This window comes from Centroberyx gerrardi, chromosome 1 (genome assembly GCF_048128805.1).
Source record: "Centroberyx gerrardi isolate f3 chromosome 1, fCenGer3.hap1.cur.20231027, whole genome shotgun sequence".
In the NCBI taxonomy this organism is placed as follows: Eukaryota; Metazoa; Chordata; class Actinopteri; order Beryciformes; family Berycidae; genus Centroberyx; species Centroberyx gerrardi.
The window spans coordinates 13,157,930-13,181,587 of NC_135997.1; the positions used below are offsets into that span (position 1 = coordinate 13,157,930).

Sequence of the window (23,658 nt, forward strand, 5' to 3'; positions counted from 1 at the left end):
ATGGTACAGAGAACTACTGATGAGTCCATCAAATTAGACGAAGACATCCAGAAACTTATTGATCAAATTCATTCATTATCCAATGAGGATAAAAGTACACATCCAAGGGCAAAGAGTGGCACGAACCTGAATTCAGAGGAGGCCACTTCCCAGCCCGGTCCCTTTTCCATATTGGAGAGTGTTGACTTGACTGCATATTATGGTGTTCTGAGCAAATTGTATGCAGTCTTCAGGCCGATGCTGAGAGAGAGATTCATGGAGAACCTTCCTAAGACATTAGTTTGTATTTCGTCTGGGAGAGAGGACTGCGGACTGGAGGCAGAACTGACAAAGACAGTGTCTCTGGAGTTGGGTAAACCGTTTCTGACTTTCCTGTCATCTCTGAGATCCCAGACATGCGCTCCACTGAAGACGGGCAGCAGCGATGAAGAGCCAGTTAGCTTCCTGAGATCCTACCTCAGGATGGAGGAACTGCCAACGGTGGACCTAAGTGGTTTCCAGGAGATGTTTGTGACTGCGTTGTCAAGTCTCCCTCTGACTGGGAATCTGATGTCTACTCTGAATAGCGTTGCGGATGTGGCTGTGACATATTTGTCAAAGATCTTGGTGAAGTTACTCCAAGCACCAATGGACTATGTAAAAATAGGGTTACAGTTTGGAATTAAAATTCCATCCTTAGATGAAAGCGAGCACTGCCACCAAGGTAACAGTTTATTTTTCAGTAATATGATATTTTAATGTGTGTAAAATACCTTGTGTGTTTTGTTATGCCATATAATATATACCACAATTTTGTGCTGCAAATGAAATTGTTTCCTCACTTGTTCTGTAGGGGATCTCAAGCAGCTCCTAATGTGGTAAGCCATCACATGCAATCCAGCAAGGCATTTTTGTAAATGTCACTGTTATTCAAAGAGCGCTTAATCATTTCCATATTTATTGAACATCTATTTTGTATAGGGGATTGAACCACAACGTGAGCTGGTCCTTTGGTAACTCAATAGTCGACATCTTCCTGGCTCCAGAAGAGTCTCTGTGCAGCTACCCGGGTCCAGACTGCCAGACCCCACACAGCGTCTCCTTCAGCCGCACCTTCGAAGGGGGGAATAACGACAGCGACGACGCCCAAGACATCCTGTTTAAGTGCGATCGCCACAATCTGGCCGTGCTCAATGATACGCTGTGTGCTGACATCATTACGAGTTCGCGAGAGGGATCCTCCACATCTCTTCTCGCCTTCTGCCAGGCGCTGAGCTCCCTCACCCCTACGCAGTTAGAGCGGGTGTGGAGCAACACCTGTTATGCTATTCAAGCTCTGGTGTCTCCGCTCCTCAGCAGCAGGTCGTCGGACTGCAGTTTTGGGGACCCAACACCTTCCCCTGCTGTCCCCCCTCCCTCAGAGACTCGTCCCCTCCCTCCTCCTCCTCCTCTCCGGGTGGCCAGGTCGGCCCTCAGCCTCAACCAGCTCCTCTGTAACTACGTCAACTGGTCAGGAGGCAGTGAGGTGGACGCGGGCCTGGTGACGCTGTGCAGCGATAATGACCGTGAGGAGTTTGTGAGGCAGGTGTGTAACAATGGTGAGCTGATGAAGAAGCTGGTGTCAGACAAGAAGAACAGCTGGCTATGGGGATATTGTGCCAACTCCTCTGCAGACCCTGGGTATATGGTGAGTCAGTTGTGCCGCTATGAGAGCTGGATGGCCCAGGCCATGGTGCCGGTGGACTTCTCCCTACTGGCCTTCTGCTGGAGCCTGGACGGTGACAGGCTGAAGATGCTCGTGTGTGAGAATGTGGGTTTCTTCACCATGTTATTCTCCAACCCTGACAATGCAGCGCTGATTCCTAACTGTACAGAGGTCCCACCACCCACACACACCAACATCAATACCCTTGTGGCTGACTCTTGTCGCTACTCGCAGTGGCACGACGTGATGCTCATTACCATCGATGTCATGTCGCTGTGTATCCGCCTCGATCCTCACGGTTTCGTTACTGAGGTTTGCTCTAACACAACCTTTCTAAATGAGCTGCTACGTAACGATGCGAATGCCTGGCTTGAAGAGCACTGCGCCACCTCACTCAGCGCCCTACCCACGGACCCGCCCTTGGTCTTCAACATCACAGACTGGTGTGACTACCACACGTGGGGGGAGCGGCAGATGGACCCTTCAGTGGTCGGCCTGTGTTGGCAGCATGATCAGCTTGCTTTCCAGAAGAATGTCTGCTGCAACTTGCCTCTGTTTGAGAAGCTGACGCTGGACCCCCAGAACGCGTGGATGATGTCAGCCTGCACAGACAAGGAATCCATAGAGGTGATACCACAGGTTGGTATTTTAGCTAGATCACATGGATCTATGTACCTGAGCCCTATGCGTCCTGTATGCACAATAATGCACAATAATTACATAATGTTATTTTACAATCCACAACAGCATTGAATTTGTATTCTGATCTTGTATTCATAATTGCCTCTGCCTTAGGTGTGCAAGTACTCAGACTGGACCAGGCCCATCATTGTGGACATGACTGAGCTAGCTCTCTGCGCTGAGCTCGACCCACTCGACTTCACCTCCAAGGTCTGCTCCAATGCCACAGTTCTCCAGAACCTCCTGGCCAATCTGGACAACACCTGGCTGCTCCAGCACTGCGCCAACCTTTCCAGTACTGGGGGACCTTCTGCCACTAATGGGTCAGAAGGAGACGGCCTGATGGGATTCAAGCCTTCAGAGCAGTGCCAGTACTCCAGCTGGGGTGTAGCCCTTCCAGATGCAGCACTCCTGGCTCTCTGCTGGGATTATGACCAGGTCAATTTTGTTTCCTCTATCTGCCCTAATGCTAGACTTCTGTCTTTGCTAGCCCGTGAGCCCTCTAGTGTGTGGGTGAGCACATTGTGTGCCACCTACACCAACACTACCAACAGCACTATTCCAAAGTCTCGGCCCTGCCTGGCTAGAGAGCTGGTGAGGCGATTCAACTGGACCTGCTCTGCTGACTTCACCTCAGTCTGCCGGCCGGGGGTTGCTCCGCATAAGGCCCTACAGGTGATTCTGCGCTGCTGGTTGGAGGCTATGAGGCCCAGGGTGGAGGAGCTGCTGACTCAGCGTATGGCTACAGTTTTGGAGCAGGCCTCCAGCATTACTGTGGTGATCTTGGTGGCCTTGGAGGAGAGCCAGATGACCACACTGCGCATCACTGAGAACATTAGACTCAGCGTGCTAGAGTCTGTTGTTGTCTATCTTGAAAAGGAGACCAACTTTGACAACAAGAGGGTCTTGCTGCAGTGCTTTGGGGTAGGCATTTGGATTGTACAGCCATGCTTTGAAAAAAGAGAACAAATCAATCAAAATGTGAATATGTTATTTTTACAATTTTTGCCTTTGGATGATTGAATTCATGAATGAACAGGGAAATCTGTTGGGGAATGAAGACCAATGAAGTAGGTTGCAGTGGTTTCTTGGAATCAGATTAATTCAGACAGTCTGAGTAGAATTTCTTCCTCATCTTTTATTCAGAGATGAGCTTACAATACCCAGTCTCTCTGGAGAACAATTCATGGACTTTATATTTTTATCTAATTAATCATCCATATCAGTTCCCAATAGTGCTATTGTCTTGTAATTGACCTCTGGTCTGCGGCCAAGCTACTGCTGGTGTACAGTTGCACTCCTGCCATCGATATCGACATAATAAATCTCTTCCTCTGGGTGTAATCTCAACTGGCTGACACTGGATTTGACAATTAGAATAACATGTCAACATTGACTTTCAGATGATATGGCTTCCTTGTATGATTAATAGTGTCACAACTGTGTTTATGTGTGTGTGTTTTTCCCCTCTGCAGAAAGTGCTAACCAGCTTAATGCAGACAGGAAGGGATGTGACCAGTGATGGATTCTTCCTAATCAAGGTGACATATACCACACCCTTAATGATGACTACATAATTGTGTCTTCAAGATCTGTACATGTTTGGTCTTACATATGCATTCATGTTTTCATGTTATTCGTGTTTCCAGGAGTATTTCCGTATCCCACTGGGCAGTTTAAGGCCAGTGCTCAGTGCAGTTGACATCACCACTGTCAGGCAGATCCTTCAGTACTACAGCAGAAACAAGGATACTCTGCAGGTGAAGCAGCTGGCTCCATATGCAACTTACTTAGTTTTATCAGTGTTGCAGTCTGCTTCTGTTTCTTCCTGGTCTTTTTTTTAGCACTGTGTCTCTGTGCTATAGCCTCTGTTTAGTCTCAGTTGATTACACAGTACACAGTAACAGTAACAGTGTGTCCCACTCTTATTGAGACAGGACTTGTGTTTGCTTCTGTTTCCCAGCTGTCAGATGAGTACTTGTCCACCATGGTGTCAGTGCTGTTCCAGACCCACCTGGTGAAGGATGGTAATCTCTTCCCTGAGCTGGCTCCCCTGCTGTCCAAGGCCAGTCCTGCCGACATCCAAGCTTTGCCTCCACTGCAGAACAACATCAATGTGTGAGTGACAGTGCTGTTGTGTGTCAGCTAATCCTTAGCAGTGTTGGGCTTAGCACTCAAAAGAGTACTGTGTCACTCATTTCAAAAGCAATATAATTACTCCTGTGCACTGCTGTGTGAATGATCAGGATAGTCAAATAGCACAGCGCGGCAGACAGCAGCACAGTCAGAAGAAAGAATTTCAGTATCTAAATTACACATATCTGCATACATTTGCACACTTAAGAATACTTAACAATTTGGGGTGCTGTTTGAATGGTATTTGAAGTAGAATGATTTTTTTTGTACCTGCATACAATTTAAAATTGACAGCAATGTTCTTGTCATCCTTTTGCGCAACAAAATCAAGGTAGTGGGAATACTTCCACCTGGGAAAAGTGAAAGTTTCTGCCATTTGCATCTGAGCTACCTCAGTATGTGCCAACATACTAGTATGTGCCAGTATGTCAACTGAGAGGAAAACTAATTATGATGAAAAAAAAAAGTGGTATATAGCTTTTGGAAAACTCAACTTTCAGAGGCAGTGATAGCAAAAGTAACCACTTTTATTTGTAATTGTAATTTTCTTACTGAAATCAAAATAATGAATTACACTACTTACACTACTAAGAAAAGTAATATACAGTTGGTTTCTACTTTATGTACACCTCCCCATTTATGCACAGCTTTGACGTCCTCCTGGGATTTTTGTGCACTACAGTATCTAGAATTGACAGAGAATGATATGATAAACAAAACACATCCAGTCAGTGGAAGTCCTGTGTGGAGGAAAAAACATTATTGATGAGGCAGGTCAGAGGAGAATGGCGAGCCACAAGTATGCAAATAACAGCTCAGTACAACAGTGATGAGCAGAAGGGCATCTCAGAACACAACAACTTGTCTAGTCTTGAAGCAGAGGGGCTGCAGCGGCAGACGACCTTGCCTGGTTGCACTTCTGTTGGCTAGGAACAAGAATGGTGGAAGAGTGGAAAAACACTGCCTGGTCCAACGAATCCTGGTGTGTGGTTGTGACACGCCGATAACACGGTCAGAATTTGGCGCAAGCAACATGAACCCAGAATTTGCCGTAAGCAACCTGAACCCATGGATCATCCTTCCTGGTGTCAATAGTACAGGCTTCTTGAATCCATGCCTCGAAGAATTCAGACTGTTCTGGAGGCAAAAAGGAGTCCTGCCCAGTACTAGATAAGTGCACCTAAGAAAGTGGATACTGAGTGTGTACCACTCAATTTTGATCTTTAAGCTGCATTTGCCAAGAGAATGTAGTGAACAATATGATTTATTCCAATGGTGTACAATCATGCTCTCTCACTTTTCTACACTTGCTTCCATCTGAACACACCCCTGGTGTCAGGCTTCTGCAAGAAGTGATGTGTCACTGTGCCCTGAGGTGTTAGGAGCATGCATTATAGATACAAAGTGAAGGAAACTAGCTAGCTGGCTAGATTTAAATCTAGAAAAGCCATAATTTGTGTGCAGGTATTTGCTGTTGAGTCAACATGAATGAATCACAGAATATAGGTAACAGATGCCCACTATTTCCATTAAGAAACAGAACATAAAGTCTATATTTCAGTTTGATTCAGGTATGCTATTACAGCAATCTCTAGAGCAGTGCAGATGCATTCCCACCCCAGTCCAGTTTAAGTCTTTACCATCTGCTTCTAACAGAGTACAGTTCAATTCAGTTTGGTTTGCAGACAGGATTTACAGTAAAAGCACACAAAAATAACACCTAATAAAAATACAGCACATAACAGCATGATAAAACATAAAAATCTCCACAACATATTCCATACAGCCATCAGCTGATATGACTGGACAGGGAGTCAGCAGCTCAAAACAGTGCAATAAAAACTAAATTAATAATAATAAATAAATGTCTTATTTATACATGAGATGCTACATCAATTCCTGTGCAAATTAAGCAATCTGTTTGCAGTAGCGATAAATGAGTCCCTGGTTCCTTTAATCTTGAGTTTAGATACTATGAAGCGGTGCCCAGAGTGTGACTGGGACAGTGGAGAATGGCATTGGCCTTACTCATCACTTGTCTCTCAAAGATTTCATTTGTGTCTGGCTCACACCAGTAACCTTACTGGTTATTTTCACCAAGCTCCCCAGTCTTTTTATTGTTTAAACTTAAGCTGCCAAAGCAGGCTATAATACAAAAGGTTAAAACACATTCAATAAAACTCTGATAAGATCATAATTTTACCAATATATGAGACCATTGCGTCCAACCGACACCTGTCTGTGTGTATTTATTTTCCTCTAGGAGGGAGACCATTAACAGGAACCTGCTGCTCATGTCTGTGGAACAGCGGCAGGCGTTTGGCCAGTGGTACGACCAGGCTATAAGCCCCCTCAACATAACCAGAGGTGGTCCATCAGTCATCAGGGACACCGGTAACCTGATCGGCTACCTGCCCTTCCACAACTTCCAACACCTCTCACCTGCTCAGGTATCAGCCCTCTGAGCTCTGACACCTGGCTGGGAAACCCGAGAAGCCGGCGCTCTGTCAGTTCGATTAGCCCCGGGGCACAGCAAAGCTACTTGTCACACTGGTCAAAAGCATAGCAAGCCACCTCCTTCTCCGTCACCACCATTGTGTCTTATATGCTTGAGCTTGTAACTGACGTTCAATAAGTAAAGATAGGAACACATGAATTAAGAATGGCCCAGGGATACAATGGTGACTGACCTGTCAGTGCTCGCATATGAATACAAAAGAAGGTTTTAGGAATGCATCGTTCATATGATAACGCTCAAGGGCGTGAAGCAGCAGACAGCTGAATTATTTCTTATCTCTTACATTTTGACCACCGGTGAACTTGAATATGTGACCTTGTTATTGCCATGTTCAAATAGCACATACTTACTTATTTCCAAAATGTGTTCAACGTCACATTATATTTAGACAAAATTACTACAATTGTATTTCTGCCTCATGATGATTTAATGGCAGTGTTTTGTGTTGTCATGTATCCCCAGCTGTTGCAGGGGCTGGATGTGCTGCAGATCAACTCCCTGACTCCCCTCCAGCAGCAGTTTGTAGCTCACAGCCTTATAGGCAGCTACAGAAACCTGACAGCTGAGCACTTCACCAGGTCAGGAGCTATGGAGACACCTCAAACTCTTCTGTCCATGTAGACAGTTTATAACACATTAGCTCAATAGTTATGGCCTTTCGTAAATGCTTTAACACCAAGACAACCCACTGGAAAACATATTGTTATATATTTTGATTTTACATTTCTGAGTACATTCTTAGTGTATAAGTTGAAAGTGTTAAAGTTGTTATATACATAGCATTAGCATTTAGCGTTTTGGAAGGAAGCCCCTCATCTGCAGCCAGGTGTGTGTTGTTGAACTAGTGCTTATACTTTTAGGCTGGGTAAACTGACCTGCCTGGCAGAGCCAGAGGACCTGCTGGTTTACAAAGACACTGAGGCCTTCTCAGTCATCCAGGAGAACATCATGACCTGTGTCCGCCAGGGCCTCAGCCTGCCCAGCCACATGGTAGGACCAGCCAAGTTAATATGTGCTGCCTTCATTGTTTTTCATGGTGTGTTTGTGTGTGTGTATATATTAGGGATGGGACAATATATCGAAATTCAATATATCGCAATACAAAAAGAATTGACAATACGTATCGTGGGGCAGAAAAATGAATCACGATATTAGCGACATTTTATTTTGCTGTACTTGCCCATCACAATTTCACAAGCTCTCCATCAAAATTATATTATTTGCACTTTGTAATGACATTTTAAATTGTACATCCTAGCAAGCCAGTGCCATTCCTAGAAAGATTTATGGCTAAGAAATAAAAATAATTCTGCACAGACAGACTTTGTTGTCACTGAGCTTTTATTTTTTACATCGTATCGTGGTTGTATCGAATCGTGAACCCCATATTGCGTATCGAATCGTATCGTAAAATAAGCATATCACCCTATCCGTAATATTCTGTATATACAGTATGTAGGTGTTGGTGGGTGTGTGAATGAGTTTTCATTTAACACATATTCTCTCCATTCTTGTTCCTATCCTTCTATCCAGATCTTCAGTTTGTTCCTGAACAGCACAGAGTTCAGGTTCCCATCCCCACTCACTTCGGACCGGCTGGCAGAGCTGGCCCCCTTCCTGCCCTGGCTGGGTGTGCATTTCCTGCAGGGGCTCAGCCAATCACAGCTGCGCCCTGCCCTCCATGCCCTTTCCTCTGTGTCTTTCACTCCCGCACAGGTACAGCAGCATGCTCGACCTGTGATGTACACCTACATGTACAACATCTAGGAATTGGCAAGCACAAGCATCACCTAGCTCTCAGTAGGACCAGGTCCCATTGCCAACACTCCTATTGTCTATTTGACAAGTGAATTGATACGACTCAGATGAGAAATGTCTGGTGTCAGTAAGCTTTGGTCTAGTCAATCCCTTTCACTGCACAAGCCCTAATTTGTCATACATGGCTGGGTTTGCTGGCAGCTGGTGGGGGTTGTAGGCTGGAAGAACAGCTGACAGGCAGTCAGTCCTCAAGACACTGACCTGAGGTGAGGTGATGCATGAGGCCAGGACCTGTGCGTTACTTCACCCTCAGCTAACATCTGAACTAGAGCCTCTTACTTTTACCTCAGCCTCACAGCTGCTGTCTTGCCTTCATATGCCATAAGGAGTCTTGAGTAGATTAAAAGAGAGGGGAGACAGCAGGATTGGAGAGGAACAGGAGACAAAACCTTCTTTTTTTTTCACCATTTGAAAGGTTAACCACAAGCATTTTTACTTACCCTTCTAAATGTTTTTCAGGCTGCAATAATTGTCGACAAGTTGACTTCAGGTGACACAGTGAGTACTTTCCTAAACATATGAGAATGTGAGTTTCGTGTGGAGATGCTCCCCTACTTCTTTGCCCCTTTGTCCAACATCTTCCTCCTTTCTGCCCAGCTGAGTGCTCCAGGTGTGCTGCAGGGGCTCGGCTCCCTCGTTATTGGGGTGAAGGTAGAGACCTTGTGGACCCTGACTGCCAACACCCTGCTGTCGGCTTTACCTGCCATGGCCCAACACAAACCAGGCCTCAGCCCTCCACAAGCCAATGCTATTGCCACCAAACTATGGGTACAACACACACACACACGCACACACAAAGAGTGGTGGGAGTTAAATGCATACATATATCGATTGAAGGGTTTTTACACAGAAATATATCTTGTTTTGAAATTCTATTGGCCTAAGGGATATTTAATGGGCTTTTACTGTACTCAAATGAAAGAAAATTAGAATACGTTACGATAAATTGCAATATTGAATACCAAATTATTATTATTATTATTAATAGTATTAGTAGTAGTAGTAGTGGTATTGAGGCCAAAGTATCTTATTACTGTCATAACTATCAATATTCTCACTCCTAACACACACACACACACATTGACTACACACTGTCCATTTTTTTACTTGAATTTGACAAATATTCCCTTGTTGAAGATGGTTGTGACACGTTGTCTTGTGTTGTTTTGTGCAGGGTTCTCCAGCTGTGATCGGCTGGTTGAATAACGTGGAGCCTCTTCTCTCCAGCACACCGCTGCTCAGTGTAATGTCCAGGACTCGTCAGCTGGTGGCCAACAGCACCTCCGTCTTCACACGACCCTGGAACACACAGCAGGTGCAGCCCCGCCTTCCCACACACACACACCATAGGAGTACAACTTTACTTGTCCACATGGCTCGACAAACAAACCAACAGCTATGAACCTGTCTTCCCCCACAAATGATGCAGGCACCCTTTGGGCCAAGCAGTAACAAGATGCAAGTTTCATCAAAATTGGACCAGTTTTGTAGTAGTTATGGCCTTTCAAAGTTTGAAATTTTGACCTTCAACTATAGCGCCCCCATTATGCCAGTTAAATAAAAGGGCAAATGCACAAATTAATTAAAACAAGAACAAATTAAAGTTTGCCCAGAAGTTTGGCCAAATTATAGAGTAGTCCATTGGTTTTAAGTCCATATACAAATGCACACACACACACACACACACACACACACACACACACACACAGACACACACACACAGACACACAGACAGACACACACACACAGTTTGTATTCCGAGACTGTGAGTGTTATGAATGATGTCACTTCATGCTTCACACTCTACATTGTGTGTTTCCTCTGTTGTCATGTGAAGGTGTGTATGACACTGTCTTGATTAGATGCTGAATTATTAAGCCAAGAGAAGCAAAGGCTGCGTCACCAGTGACAGTATGAATAGACTTGTCTGTGAATACACAAGGTGCACACATCTTTACATGCAAACAACACAGACAAAAACTATCCTCATATCAGATTTCCATTGTCTCTGACCCCATAAAACATCTGTGCATAAACCATACAGGAGAAGAAAGCTGCTCTGAACCAGCAAGTTACAAACTACATGATGAACCACAGCTCACACAACATGCATAATATAATGTACACTAACATACACTAACTATGTTTTTTCCTGGTTTCCTTCCCAGGCTAAAGCTATATTCACAGAAGTGGATAATGCTAAACCAAAAGTAATTAAAGAAGACTTCCTGTAAGTGCAATTAATGTGTGTGTGTGTGTGTGTGGTGTGCACATTTGAGATGAATGAGCATCCTTTCTGTGCTCATTCCTATCGTCCTAGATCCAGAGGCTCTGAATGCATCACTGTTAGTCTCACATGGCTGTTGTCATGTGAAAACCCTGTAACTCCAATTTTAGTGATTTTCATTTTTCTACTTCAATTGAAGGATTACGTGCTTCTCCATAGGATGAGAAGATTCTCTGACCTCTTGGTCTAATGAAACCCTTTCAAAACCCATTGGATAATGTCAAAAATCCAATGCCATCAAGCAAAAAACAAGGCTGTTTTTCTTAGTTCCTGAAAAGTTGATATTTTGGAGGTACAAGGCTTTTCAGAGTCTCCGTTGACTATGTTGGTCCTTCATGGTGTATCAGTATTTTACAGCTTTATGTGTACATGCTATGTGTATTCACTGACACTTTGTGTAACCAGGACTCTCGGGACGGTGGGTCAGGGTGTGAGCTGCAAGGTCTTACGGCAGCTCTTCCAGGCCGATCCCTCGTTTTCAGCGGTGAAAGGAATCCTGGCCTTCCTCAGAAAGCAGCCTGTTCCCCTCCACACCTCACTGGTAAATAACACTCAACTTTTTTTAATCTATTTTTATCCATCTATTCTTTCTTTATTTAGACAGAGCGAAAGTAGCGAGGGAGACAGAGTAGAGAAAGCTCTGGCGCGATTTGATCCAAGGCCAGCAGGGGCACATGTGGTTCCAGAGGTGCTGCACTCAACAGCTTGTTTTAAGAGAAAGTTAAAACCTTTATAGCAGCTATCATGTTGAATGACAGTGAGTTTCACACTAGGTTAATAGCAGATACCAAAGCCTCATCTGCAACATATCTTTTTCTACTAGAAGAAGTGTGATTTTGACTCCATTGTCGTTGACAGCATTTGTGGTGTTTTTTTGTTCCTCTGGACAGAAAAAGTGTGTGATCAAGGAGCTGTATCAGTTTGAGTTCTTCTCTGAACTGCTTGGAGAACTTGGAGCTGAGATCGCCCTGGCCCTGCCGTGAGTCTGCAGCTGTCATCGATTAGTGCACTACACATATTTATGTTACATGTTACACGTTTTTCAGGCATGTCATCATGATCACAAAAAAAAACAAGGAAATGGTAATCTCACTAGAGATGATCAAGAATTATATGTCAAAAATCTTCCCTAAAAAATCACTCCACTCACTCACTCACTCACTCACTCAAATATGGGAACTCCCTGTGTATTTGTTTTTGGTCTATTAAAGAAGACAATATACAGATAAAATAGATTTGAAAAAAAAATACTATAGCTGAGTGAACTGCTCACTCTCCTTGTAAAAAGAAGATATTTGATCAACTTAACCAAAATTGGCTCAGTGACAAAACAGCCCATAACCATCAAGATCACACTTCATATTCATGAGGGGTCTAAATGGTATTTTATGAATAGAGATTTACTGATTTCTTAGGTGCTTAATGAAAAGAAGTAACCTTTATATAATTTTTATGTTACATCATGCTATCTTCCTATATATTTGTTATTTAAATGTACCAAAAACAAGTAGTTTGCTCATGGTTCCTATATTATTTAACACCAGTGTATTTTTGATTTTCACGCGATTGTTTTTTTTGTGTGTTTGCTCGCAGGGTGAGCAGCATCAAGAAGTTCCCTGTGAACATGATGGATACTCTAAGGAAGATGATTGTCCAGGACCCGCATCACTTCCTTTTGCTCTCTAGAACCAAACAGGAGCTCCTGGTGGACAAGATAGTGCAGAGGATGGTCAGTGGAACAGCATATGTGTTACTACACTTTTAGAAAGTTAAAAGGAATGGAAAGGAAGGAGTGCGAATGAATGAAGAAAGGTTGATCAATGTTCAGGTATTACTGGTTTGGTCTGTGGTGTTGTGTGGTCGACGGTACTTGTGTTGAAGCGTACCCTTTCCCCCAGGGCATGTACACAGGCGAGTTCACAGAGGAGGAGTTCCGTTCATTGGGCATTATGGCGACTTTTGTGGTGGATGAGGTGTTTGTGCAGCTGGACCAAAGCTTCTTTGTCTACAATCTGGACTTGCTCCGGGGGCTCTGCTACACCTCCACCAAGAGGGACCTGGTGGCTCGCATCCTAGAAGAACCTGGCACCTTCGGGTAATGCAGTTATCCAAAGAAAACCGTGCGTCTCCAAAATGACAACTTCTCAGGAACTAAGTAAAACAGCCTTGTTTTTTTTGGCTTGATTGCAATGCATTTTTGAGTTTGTCCAATTTTCCAGCCCAAGAGGTCGTAGAATTTTCTCAACCCATAGAGGAACCATGTAATCCTTCAGTTGAAGTGAAAACATGAAAATCAAAATTGGAGATGTACGGTTTTCACACGACAACGATGTGCAAACACCTACTGTTCACACACTATGGCTGTCTTTGCATGATGATGAAATGTTTTGTTCCCTCACAGCCCAGTCCAGAACTGGAACCACGTAACACTCAGTCAGGTGGACAGGTTTCTCTTCTTCTTGCCCAAAGACAAGCTGCAGCAGATTTCCCCAGTGAGTCTTTTGCGCTACTTTTTTTCAGTCTACTCTATTCATTTAGCATCATATTCAAATTGCCCCTGAGAATAGTTAAAACATATTGTTACGACAGATTCATTGCACGTCCAGAAATCCACAGTGGGGTGTCGGGATTGTTACTTGATGCCAGGGCAGGAGAGGCTGTAAATGAATCCCTGAGGTGTCACATCTCCAATAGGTGTCAGGATCAGGTGGTGGAGTTCCTGTTGTCCACCTGACCATTCATTTGTGTGTGTGTGTGTGTGTGTGTGTGCGCAAAGGATTCGATGACCCTGGGCCGTATAGAGCGGTTGTTCCTGAGCCAGAGTCAGTGGGAACATGGGGATGTGGGAGTCCACTGTATGAAGGGCAGAGACCTGGAGGAGAGGAGGAGTTTGTTTGAAAAGCAGCAGTTCGTTCTTCAGTTTTTCCTTGGCTTCCTCAAAGTGGGTCATCTCTCATGTGAGCAGCACTTTTGTTCTTAAATCTCTGGAAGAACACTAATGCCGAAACTCAACTTTCTATCAAGCAACTATAATGTGTCACTTAAAAGTCTACTGAGTTTCAAGTGATGCACATAATTGTGTGAAAAGCAGATAGACATTCAGTGTCTGGGCTAGGGTTAATCTTAGGGTTAGGGTTAATGTTAGAAACAGGGTCAGGGTAGGGTAGGGTTGGGTTTAGGTTTAAAAATGGGGTCAGGGTTACAGTTACATAGTAACAGTTACAGTCTATGGAGATGCACCAAATAGGCAAGTGACACTCTGTTGAACATCTACTTTTTGTCACCTGATAGTTAGTTGAGTACATTGGCCTATCCAAACAAAGTGCTACCAAATTATCACTACAGAATAATGACAAATGTTTTCACTCAACACTATGTAATCAACACAACAAAGTAAGACAAAAATAACTAAGTAAATGAATGATACTTGTGCTATATGCTAGATGTCTGCAGCATCCCCTGATCAGATCCATCTCCCTGTTTGTCCTTGGCCAGCTCCTGCTTTGATTCCTAGCTGTGCGCTTCTGCACACGACAGCTCCCTCTGCCTGGACCACTAACAGTCTGACAGACATGTCTTCATCGGCCTTCTCCAACTGTCTGGAGTTGATGGGCCACGACCCGTTCCTTACACCCTACCAACGCACCCTGCTGCTCAAGAAAGTCAAAGAGGTGAGATTCTGTTCCATCCATCCATCATGCAAGAACTGCCACAGCGAGGAACATCACCGATGTTCGTCACAGATGCATTTAATTCAAGGCTCCTACTGTACTGGGGAATTTCCATACATCCTGTTTATTAAACCCCTCCTTAATCCAGGTGTTAATATATCCGCTCTGTCTTTTTTTTTTATTGCAAAACATGTGGTACAAATGCACAAAGGTGATACTTAAGTAATAACAATCTTCTACATATTTGTGAAGAAACAGAGCAAGGGGATGATAATTACATAATATCTGCACATTCACAAACATATATTTAAAGAAGTGCACTGTGTACTGTCACTGTCTTAATAGCTTTTTTACTGTTTGAAGATGATACTGTTTTAATATATTGTTTGGTACTGTTTTCAAAAACAGTAAATAACGGCTTTGAGTTGGTGAATTTGATTTTATGGATGTGAAATTTTGTTAAAATAATGATGTCTGCCCTGTTTTAACTGGGGTCCCTCTGGGATGGCGTGTTTGTGTGTATGAAGGTGTATGGCCCCATCTACTCCATGTCCCCGTCCCTGATCGCTCAGCTGGGCGGACTAGCGGTGCAGCTGTCAGTAGAGGAGCTGGGCACCCTCCGTCTGTCCGAGCTGAGGAGTATCTATGCCATGGGAGCAGTCAACACCTGGAGAGACAGACAGGTAGCAGCTTTGGTCACAGCCATAGACATATTACATACGCTGCATTCACTAGCTTTCTGAAACAAATTGTACAAGTAGCACTGGCATACATCACAATACAGGGTGAAGATACAGTACATGTTAATACGTCCACCATACAATCCTGTTTTACAGTATTTTACGGTCACTCGTTCTCTCCGTCTCTTTCATCCTAGCTGGCTGTGCTGTTCACCACCTTGTTAAACTCGACCAAGCAGAGTCCTACCCAGCTAGACTCCAGCACACTGGTGGCAATGGGATACATTGTGTGTGGAGCTAAAGCAACAGAGATGCGCGTTTTCAATGCTGTGGAGTTCAGGTGAGACAAAACAAATAAAATATATAGTAATCTCTTTGAGCCCTGGAGTATAGGCCACATTTCAGGTTCAATCATAATATTGTAAAAGAACAGGAGGAGGAAGTCTGTCCAGACTAATTTCTACCTTCCCTTTCTTCTGTTCCTTGTACTTACTGTGACCTGGTGTGTCTCCCCCTGGTGGCTGCAGTAAGGCCGTGCTGTGGCTGGGTCAGCTGAGGCTGTCCTGCTCAGAGGAGCAGCTACTGGCTCTTGTTGGCCTTCTGACCCACAGCCTTGCTTTTGGACCCACAAGTTCATGGGGGACTGATGTCTTCATTGAGATTGGAGCTCTGGCAGGTACGGCACAGTCACTCTCCTCATGTTGAGGGTGTGACATTCACTTTCTGCATCACTCACTGATTTGTTGAGATCAGAATTCTGGCTGGTATACAATTCAAAAGGTTTGAATCTTTGACAGAAAGTTGCCCTGGTTTCAAAGTTGCGATCACTTGTAGTCCTCTGTCTGAAAGTATGTTACTGTTTTATATCCTATTTCCGCATGCTATATATGCTCGCAAGCTTAAGGTGAAGGCATCCTGATGTGAACATCCTCACTCAGTTATGGTTGGATCGTGGTGTTAGTGGCTGTTAAGCTCTGGGAGCATTCTTTTGTGCTAGTTCACTCTCTTTGAAACATTTCCACTTTGTGCAGCTGGTCTTCCAGATATGTCCATGTCAGCTTTGGTGAAAGAGCAAATTGAAGGAATCACGCCTCTGGCTATCTCACTGATACCACCTGAGAAGTTTGCTGTAAGTCTTCCCCAAAACAAGTCTATGAAGTTCTATAAAGCTTTTGTTCTGGGGCCCAAAATATCTTGTCCTATGTCTATGCATTCATCTTGACAATTCCTAATCTTGCCTCTCCCCATTTCGCTCATGTTTCCGTCTGTTGTGTCACTTTCTCAAGGTGGTGTTTGACCAGAGCCAGATCAGCATGTTCTCCTATGAGCAGGCTGTCGCAGTAACAGCTGAACAGCGAGCGGCCCTGTCAGATGTCCAGCGGACAGCGCTGGCTATGGTGCTGACACCCTGGGAGGACAGGCCCGTAGACTTCAGAGGTAAATCACTGAAACTTGGACAATTTGGTCTGTTGATAATTAGAAACATGTACTTATGTTCACAAAATTCACATAATTCGTATGATCTTGGGACAATCCACCAAAATTAGTGAGCATGAACAAACCTCTCTCAAAGCTCAAAAACAAGACTCTTATCTGTGCTTGTCATTCACTTAAATCGCATTTGTCAATGTCTGGGAGGTTGAATTTGTGGAGTCATAGCATTTGTAAGAGGTTTATTTCATAGAGGCCCTAACTCTCCCAGCTCTGAAACAGAAAATGTACCCATAATTGCTGGAATATCACCCCAGGTACTGTCATGTTGTTTACAAAGCAGCTCTCCCATTCACTCGTAATGGAGCAACTCCAGAAAGTGTGACGGCATAATCCAAACTGGCCGAGATCATGTGAATTTTGTTTTACGTTGCCTTTTGTTTGCGACATGCCCAAATACAAAGATGTACAGTATAACCAATGGGCATTATATTTTGCACAGCTCTCCATTTGTATTGGTTTGACCGCAGTGTCGTTGTTTGTGTGTGTGTGTGTGTGCGTGCCCAGGGAGGTCATCGGGGCTGGCAGTGAGCCCCAGTCCTCTGTGTCTCCTGATGGGACTGCTGATGCTGCTGATCCTGCTGCCCTGCCCCGCCATGCCCTGATTTGCCCCGTTCGGCCCTGGCACACGACCTCGCTCACCCCTGCTGGACCAGGAGAAATCTCTTCCACCACACTGCGAAGATGATCTGATCTATCTGTGCAATACTGTATCTCTTTGAAATGAGCAGCACTTCAGGATTTCTATTTGTTTATGGGTTTGTAATTTATTTTGTGTATCAGCCCTCAAGTGAGTTGTAATTTATTTGTGTAGCTATCTCTTTTACATATCAGCATACAGCACTGAAGAAACCAAAGGAATATTGTGTAACTTATAAAAGAGATTAAAAAAAAATAGAATTACACAGTATATATATATATACTATACTATACTATATATATATATATATATATATATATATATATATATATATATATAAGCACCCACTGTATTTAACCCACACCTGCAGAATGAGTTTCATTACACTTAGGCCTCATTTTATTTTTGGGAACCTGAATGAAAACCAGCTGTAGCCTTCTCAGGGATGCGACGCCATACCCAGAACAGCAACCAAAATACTTTAAAGATTAAAACAGAGTTATTATGAGCAACTCCTTATGCAATACTGTGTTGTGAACCTGAAAAATTTATTTTTTTAGAAATGACAAAACGTTTTTGTCTGTGTGAGAGCTGTAACATTTGGTACATTTATATCTATCCTGAATGATCTTGTTTAGATATCCAAGTACATAAAGCTTAATAACAACTGATCCACTTGGACTGGTTTATAAACTACTGGTCTACTTGTTGCTGTGAGTTTTGTATTGTTGTGCAAACATTCTGGTATGATAAACATGGACCTAAATTAATAAACGGAACTATTCTGCCTATGCTTGAATCTTGTTTTCTATTTTTACTCTTATGAGCGCTCAATGCAGAGGTTCAAACTATTTTCACATTTCACATTAAAAGTTGACATTGCAACAAAAGACAACCAAAAGACAACAAGAAAGAAACCTGTAATGGACATGCTGTAGTATAATTTACTAAAATGATCACCATCTAATTGTGAAAGGACTGAGGAATAAGCAAGAAGACACAACCTCTGCTTTGAGCTATAGCTAATTATCAGATTTTTGATTGCCCTGATCCACCCCATCTATCTGGGTGTCTTTCATTAAATGAAGCAAAATATGCCCATTGGTCTGGGTTGGCCAATTTTAACAACCCATATTGCTGAGATTGTAGGTACAACCCCATTCAATGTCAAACTCTTTCACATTACATACATCCCAAACCCAGGTTGCCCAACACAAGATCAGAGCAACAACCTCTACTTAACTATTAATAGAAAACACAACAAATGAAACACATCCACCACTCACTGCTCTGTCTGTGCTACAACTCAAATTGCAGGGCAGGTGTTTGCATATTTATTTTACCATTTAATGAAATACACCCAAATAGATAATAGATCAGTTTCCTGTCATATTGCTTGAAGCCATCCAGTGAAGTCAGGTCACCAGATCGGCATAAAGAGTGGAGTCTAGAAAGTAGGTGTTGTTTCTGAACGGGGCCAACGGGCTGCTGCACTGACTTCGATCCTGCTGTCAAACACTACCAACACAGCCAACATGGCGGACTGGGGTGAGAAACTAAGTTGGGAACGATACCCATATATACATCAACTGGCGTTTACATTCCCTGTTATACATGTATAACATAGCGATATTGTTAAATTAACACGTTAGCGAACGTTAGATGTAGATTGACTATGTACGATTTTGATTATTCCTGTTTTTCTATAGACGCTGACAACTTCGAACTGGAGGAGCCGATTAAAAAGGCGGCGGCGGCGACGGCGGCAGTGGCAGTGCTGGACAAATGGGAAGGCGAAGACGAAGAAGAAGATGTTAAGGTAATTACCTAACAAACGCTTGTCCAGTATGAGCTGTCATGAAACCAAACTACAGTTTTTCAGTGAGCTGTCGGCCCGGCTAAATAACGTTAGCAAGCTAGCTTCCAGCGTTGTCGCCTAGGTTTGATGCCATGCTTCGGCGCGGTCGCTTGCTGCCTGTCAATCGTAACACAGCCCATGTTAGCCTTATGCTAGCTAACGGTAAACTCATGTGGCTCTGGCAACCAGCGGCTGCGATAGCTGTGCTGCTAGTCGCTTTAACATAGTCCTAACGATAGCTAAATCAATGTCACCATGACAACTGACGGCTGTAGATTAAAGTTAATTTCTAGCCGCTATGATTGTTTACCTGTATTTAGAAGTTGTCGGTTAATTAATCCTTGGATGGTTGGTTCAGCTAATGTTGGTTAACGTTAGCTCAAAGCTAACCACTTGTCGGGCCACTTGGCTAGCAAACTCGCAAGCTAAATTAGCAAGTCAGCAAGTAACTGGCTAATGTTAGGTTAATGTCGACGATTATGTCATCACCTGAACTTGTCTGCATCAAGTGATTGTACGAGATTAGTATTTATATCATGTACTGAATTATCTCTTAACTTGGTTAACGTTAGTATTGGAAACATGAGGCAGCGTTAGCTTGCTAACTAATTTTAGCCACAATCAGATGAAATCATGAGCTGGGGATGACTCAACTTAACTGGGCCTAGAACTTTCCAACTTTGACAGACATTTTGGAGGAAACTGGTGTTCGATTATTCCTCCATCACACTTGGTTATTACCTGATTATTCTCATGGCTTCTGTCTAGAAACCTCAGATAATTCACCAATGGAAAGGGCTGGTAGAGGCCTCTTCAATTGTTCACCAGATTCTGTGGCATATGGTGCCCAAGCCAAAAAAGCTACTGTTGATTTTATGTCCACAGTACAAAACAGATTGTTTGTTTGTCCAAATGGAGTTAAAATGTTAGTGGCTTGTAAGGGATACACTCTGGTCATTAACCACTAGCCAATTTTTAATTTGGTTTCATGTCTAGGTAGTTGATAATTGCTTAATGTATGTTATGTCACTATAAATGCTGCTTTCCCCAGCTCGTTGTTTTCCTTGTACATGTATATTAAGTAAGCCCATTTAGTATGTCCATATTTGACACTACAGTCTTTATTTCCTTGCTATTCAAACTCATTAGGCCTTGTTGCCTTGGCACATTTCCATTCAACTGATTTATTATGTAATGATATTAAATTGAAATGTGCCTTTTTGAATAGTGATTTGTACCCCAGTTTACCAGTGTAGCTTGCTAACTCTATAACTGACAATTCAGTCCCATCTTTCTCCTTTTCCCCACAGGACAATTGGGATGATGATGAGGAGGAGAAAAAGGTGGAGGTGAAAAAAACAGGTGTGCAAGTAATTGCCTATTTCACAAGGACGTGTAATAGCTGTGTGTTAATCCATGGCTAAGCTATGTACCGCAATAGTTCACCTGTTTATTATGCCATTATTTTAATTTTCAGAGACAAAGGTATCTGAAAAGAAAAGGCTGAGTGAGAAAATCAAAGAGAAAGAAAACCAGTTAAAGAAAAAACAAGAGGAAATGCGTGAGAAAGTAAGTATTATTTCCTCTTCTGCCTTTGACCAGTTCCTATACAATGCCACAGACATTGTGGCCCTCTCTGTCACCCGTACTGATGTTCTGCATTTTCATTTTGTGGAAACTGTTACTAAAGGAAGAAGAGCTTACTCCTGAAGAACAACAAGCAGAGAAGTTAAGAGTGAAGAAGTTACAAGAGGACGCAGACTTGGAGCTAGCAAAAGATGCCTTTGGTAAGACCGGTTCAGATTGTGCAGGAGAATATGTAGTTAATATTCAATTAAGAATCTTATTCTAGGGCCTGGATTGTTAAAGTCTGTCCTTGATTCCTTATAATCTTACCCTTGTATTCCTCTATACATTCAAGACACATATATGCCGCTGTTTTTAGAAGAAAGTCTGAGATCCAACTGACTGTTTTTCCTTTATTTTGACTAGAATCTATTACGTTTTTTTTGTTTTTTTTCAGGTATCAGCAGCAGCACCCCCACCACAAACAATGTCACTGGAATTGATGCCATGTGTCCATCTTCCAAAGATGACTTCACAGAGTTTGAAAAATTGCTGAAAGAAAAGATATGCCAGTTTGAAAAATCTGTGCATTATTCAAATTTCTTGGATTCATTGTTTCGGGAACTCTGTATTTCATGTAAGCTCAACATTTCATATACGGTCATTTAATACTGAACAACACTAATGATCACCGGTGGCCACTACATTACCTTAACCTTTGTACTTGCCACACCTGGCCTATACAAATTTGTCTTTTCCTTCTTGCAGTGGAAGTAGAAGACTTGAAGAAAGTCAGTAATTCCCTGACAGTCCTACTTAGTGAAAAACAGAAACAAGAAAAAGTAAGTGACTGCATGCTTGCCGTTTTTTCCATAGATGAATCCTGTGTGTAGTTTATATTCAGTAGAGGGTGCTGTCTGCCTAGCTGTTCTCCTGAAGTGCGTTCACAGTAGAAACTAACTGCAAAATCCTCATTCTGGTAATTTTGTGTTCTGAAATGGTCTCACATAGTTTTTATACCAATTATTGTCACCTGCATAATATTTATCTTAATATATAATTGTCAAATGACCGTCTATAGCACCTACGCAATGCTTTCATTCAGCGTATTCCTTTATGTCCCCTCCATGCTGCTTTTCATGTGCAACATACCAGTGTAACAGCTAACAGATTGCTTTATTTATTATTATATATTTAGTTTTGGTGGGGAATTGAGCCAGAGAACTCTCAATTAGGCCAAAGCAGGAAGCAGATAATGGGGGCTGCTATTTTTGTTACAGTGTGTAATAATAATAATAAATAGTTTCAGAGTTGTACTTAAATGAGAAAAACCTAAGTGTAACACCTTTTTGTAAATGGCTTTTATTTGTTTTCACAGCAAAACAAAGGAAAGAAGAAGAAGAAGACAGGAGTCCTAGCCGGTGGTGGATTGAAAGCAAAGATGAGAGATGACCTTGACTATGCAGAGTTTGATGGTGGCTACGCCCAAGACTATGAGGACTTCATGTGACATTGGCTCCATCACCACTGCCCTTTCCCCCTCCCACCCCTCAGAAATGCAGCTGTACCTTCTCATGCTGTCCAGTGCCATCCTGGAAAATCTGAACTATGTGTTGCCCCCTTCATTTTGCTTCAATGACCAGAGGGACTATACCAGGGAGCATCCAGTCTCACCAACTCTTTATGTTCATACATATGGAATTGCCTTTTCTCTGTCTCATTCAGCCTCCAACACACTCACACACATCATTTACTATCTGTTGGGTAACCCAGCTTCAACGAAGAATACATTTTAACTGCTGTTGTCCGTTTTTGTAGGGCTCATTTTGGATTAAATGTTGCTCCCATCAAAACGGCAAATTAAATACTGCAGTTATAAGTGTAGTGACATAGAAACATATGAGGTTCTATGCAAATTTCTTTACCCAGAATGTCTGTAAATATTATAGGTATCTCACTTTACCTGTGGATAGTTTTCTTACAGGAAAGTATATAGTATCTATAACTTTGGTTGCCAAATACTGAACAGTTATTCCATACATCTTTCATCTTTATCCTCGGGAAGTCACATTGTTGATACTTTGAAACTGACGCTACGTGTAAGTAGTAGTTGTAATTTTACAGAGAGCACATACATTCACTGTAAGATAAAAGGGATAGACAAGTGTAATAAATGTGACTTCAAACCTCACAGCCATTTTCTGGATACATCTCTGGAATATCCTTGAAAATTTGGAGCAAAGAGTGCTTATAGGTATTTTTTGTGCATGACAAAAATGTAATTTACTAATTTGATTTCTACTAATGCAGATAAAGTATGGATCAGGCAAGTTGATTAACTTGCTACAACTGGTCTTCTAATCATTGCTTCTGCAGGCTTGTATCAAGTGTGATGAGGAGCGGGGGCTTATGGGCTTCACCCCACCATGTCTTCATATGGGCTACCAGTTAGTAGAAAGGGGCATATTTCTCCTTTTTCCTAGCAATTGACCAGTTTCAATGTTACATGGACAATTGGATAAGTACAATGTGGAAGATACCAGCATCTGCAGTGTTTTATATGCATCTAATTTAATAAATCACTGGTCGAAAGGATGAACATTTGTGTTTCTGTTCTTGTTTAATACT

General features: G+C 42.7%; 2 protein-coding genes across 2 annotated transcripts; both read left to right on the plus strand.

The window, feature by feature from the left end:
• strc1 (stereocilin 1) lies at positions 1–17,571 on the plus strand. The gene is made up of 28 exons (XM_071905930.2): positions 1–703; positions 833–857; positions 961–2,323; positions 2,480–3,289; positions 3,841–3,906; positions 4,015–4,125; positions 4,329–4,483; positions 6,765–6,951; positions 7,482–7,597; positions 7,880–8,009; positions 8,553–8,735; positions 9,297–9,335; positions 9,435–9,605; positions 10,012–10,152; positions 11,006–11,067; positions 11,530–11,665; positions 12,015–12,103; positions 12,718–12,853; positions 13,023–13,219; positions 13,526–13,616; positions 13,901–14,081; positions 14,620–14,795; positions 15,323–15,478; positions 15,673–15,815; positions 16,003–16,151; positions 16,507–16,604; positions 16,762–16,912; positions 17,474–17,571. Exons 1-28 carry the CDS (start codon positions 1–3, stop codon positions 17,569–17,571), a joined length of 6,063 nt encoding a protein of 2,020 aa, XP_071762031.2.
• Positions 17,572–19,046: 1,475 nt separating this feature from the next.
• eif3jb (eukaryotic translation initiation factor 3, subunit Jb) lies at positions 19,047–23,625 on the plus strand. Its single transcript, XM_071905927.2, has 8 exons — positions 19,047–19,154; positions 19,316–19,425; positions 20,775–20,826; positions 20,942–21,033; positions 21,155–21,251; positions 21,488–21,667; positions 21,799–21,872; positions 22,409–23,625. Exons 1-8 carry the CDS (start codon positions 19,142–19,144, stop codon positions 22,538–22,540), a joined length of 750 nt encoding a protein of 249 aa, XP_071762028.1. The 5' UTR covers positions 19,047–19,141; the 3' UTR covers positions 22,541–23,625.
• Positions 23,626–23,658: the final 33 nt, after the last annotated feature.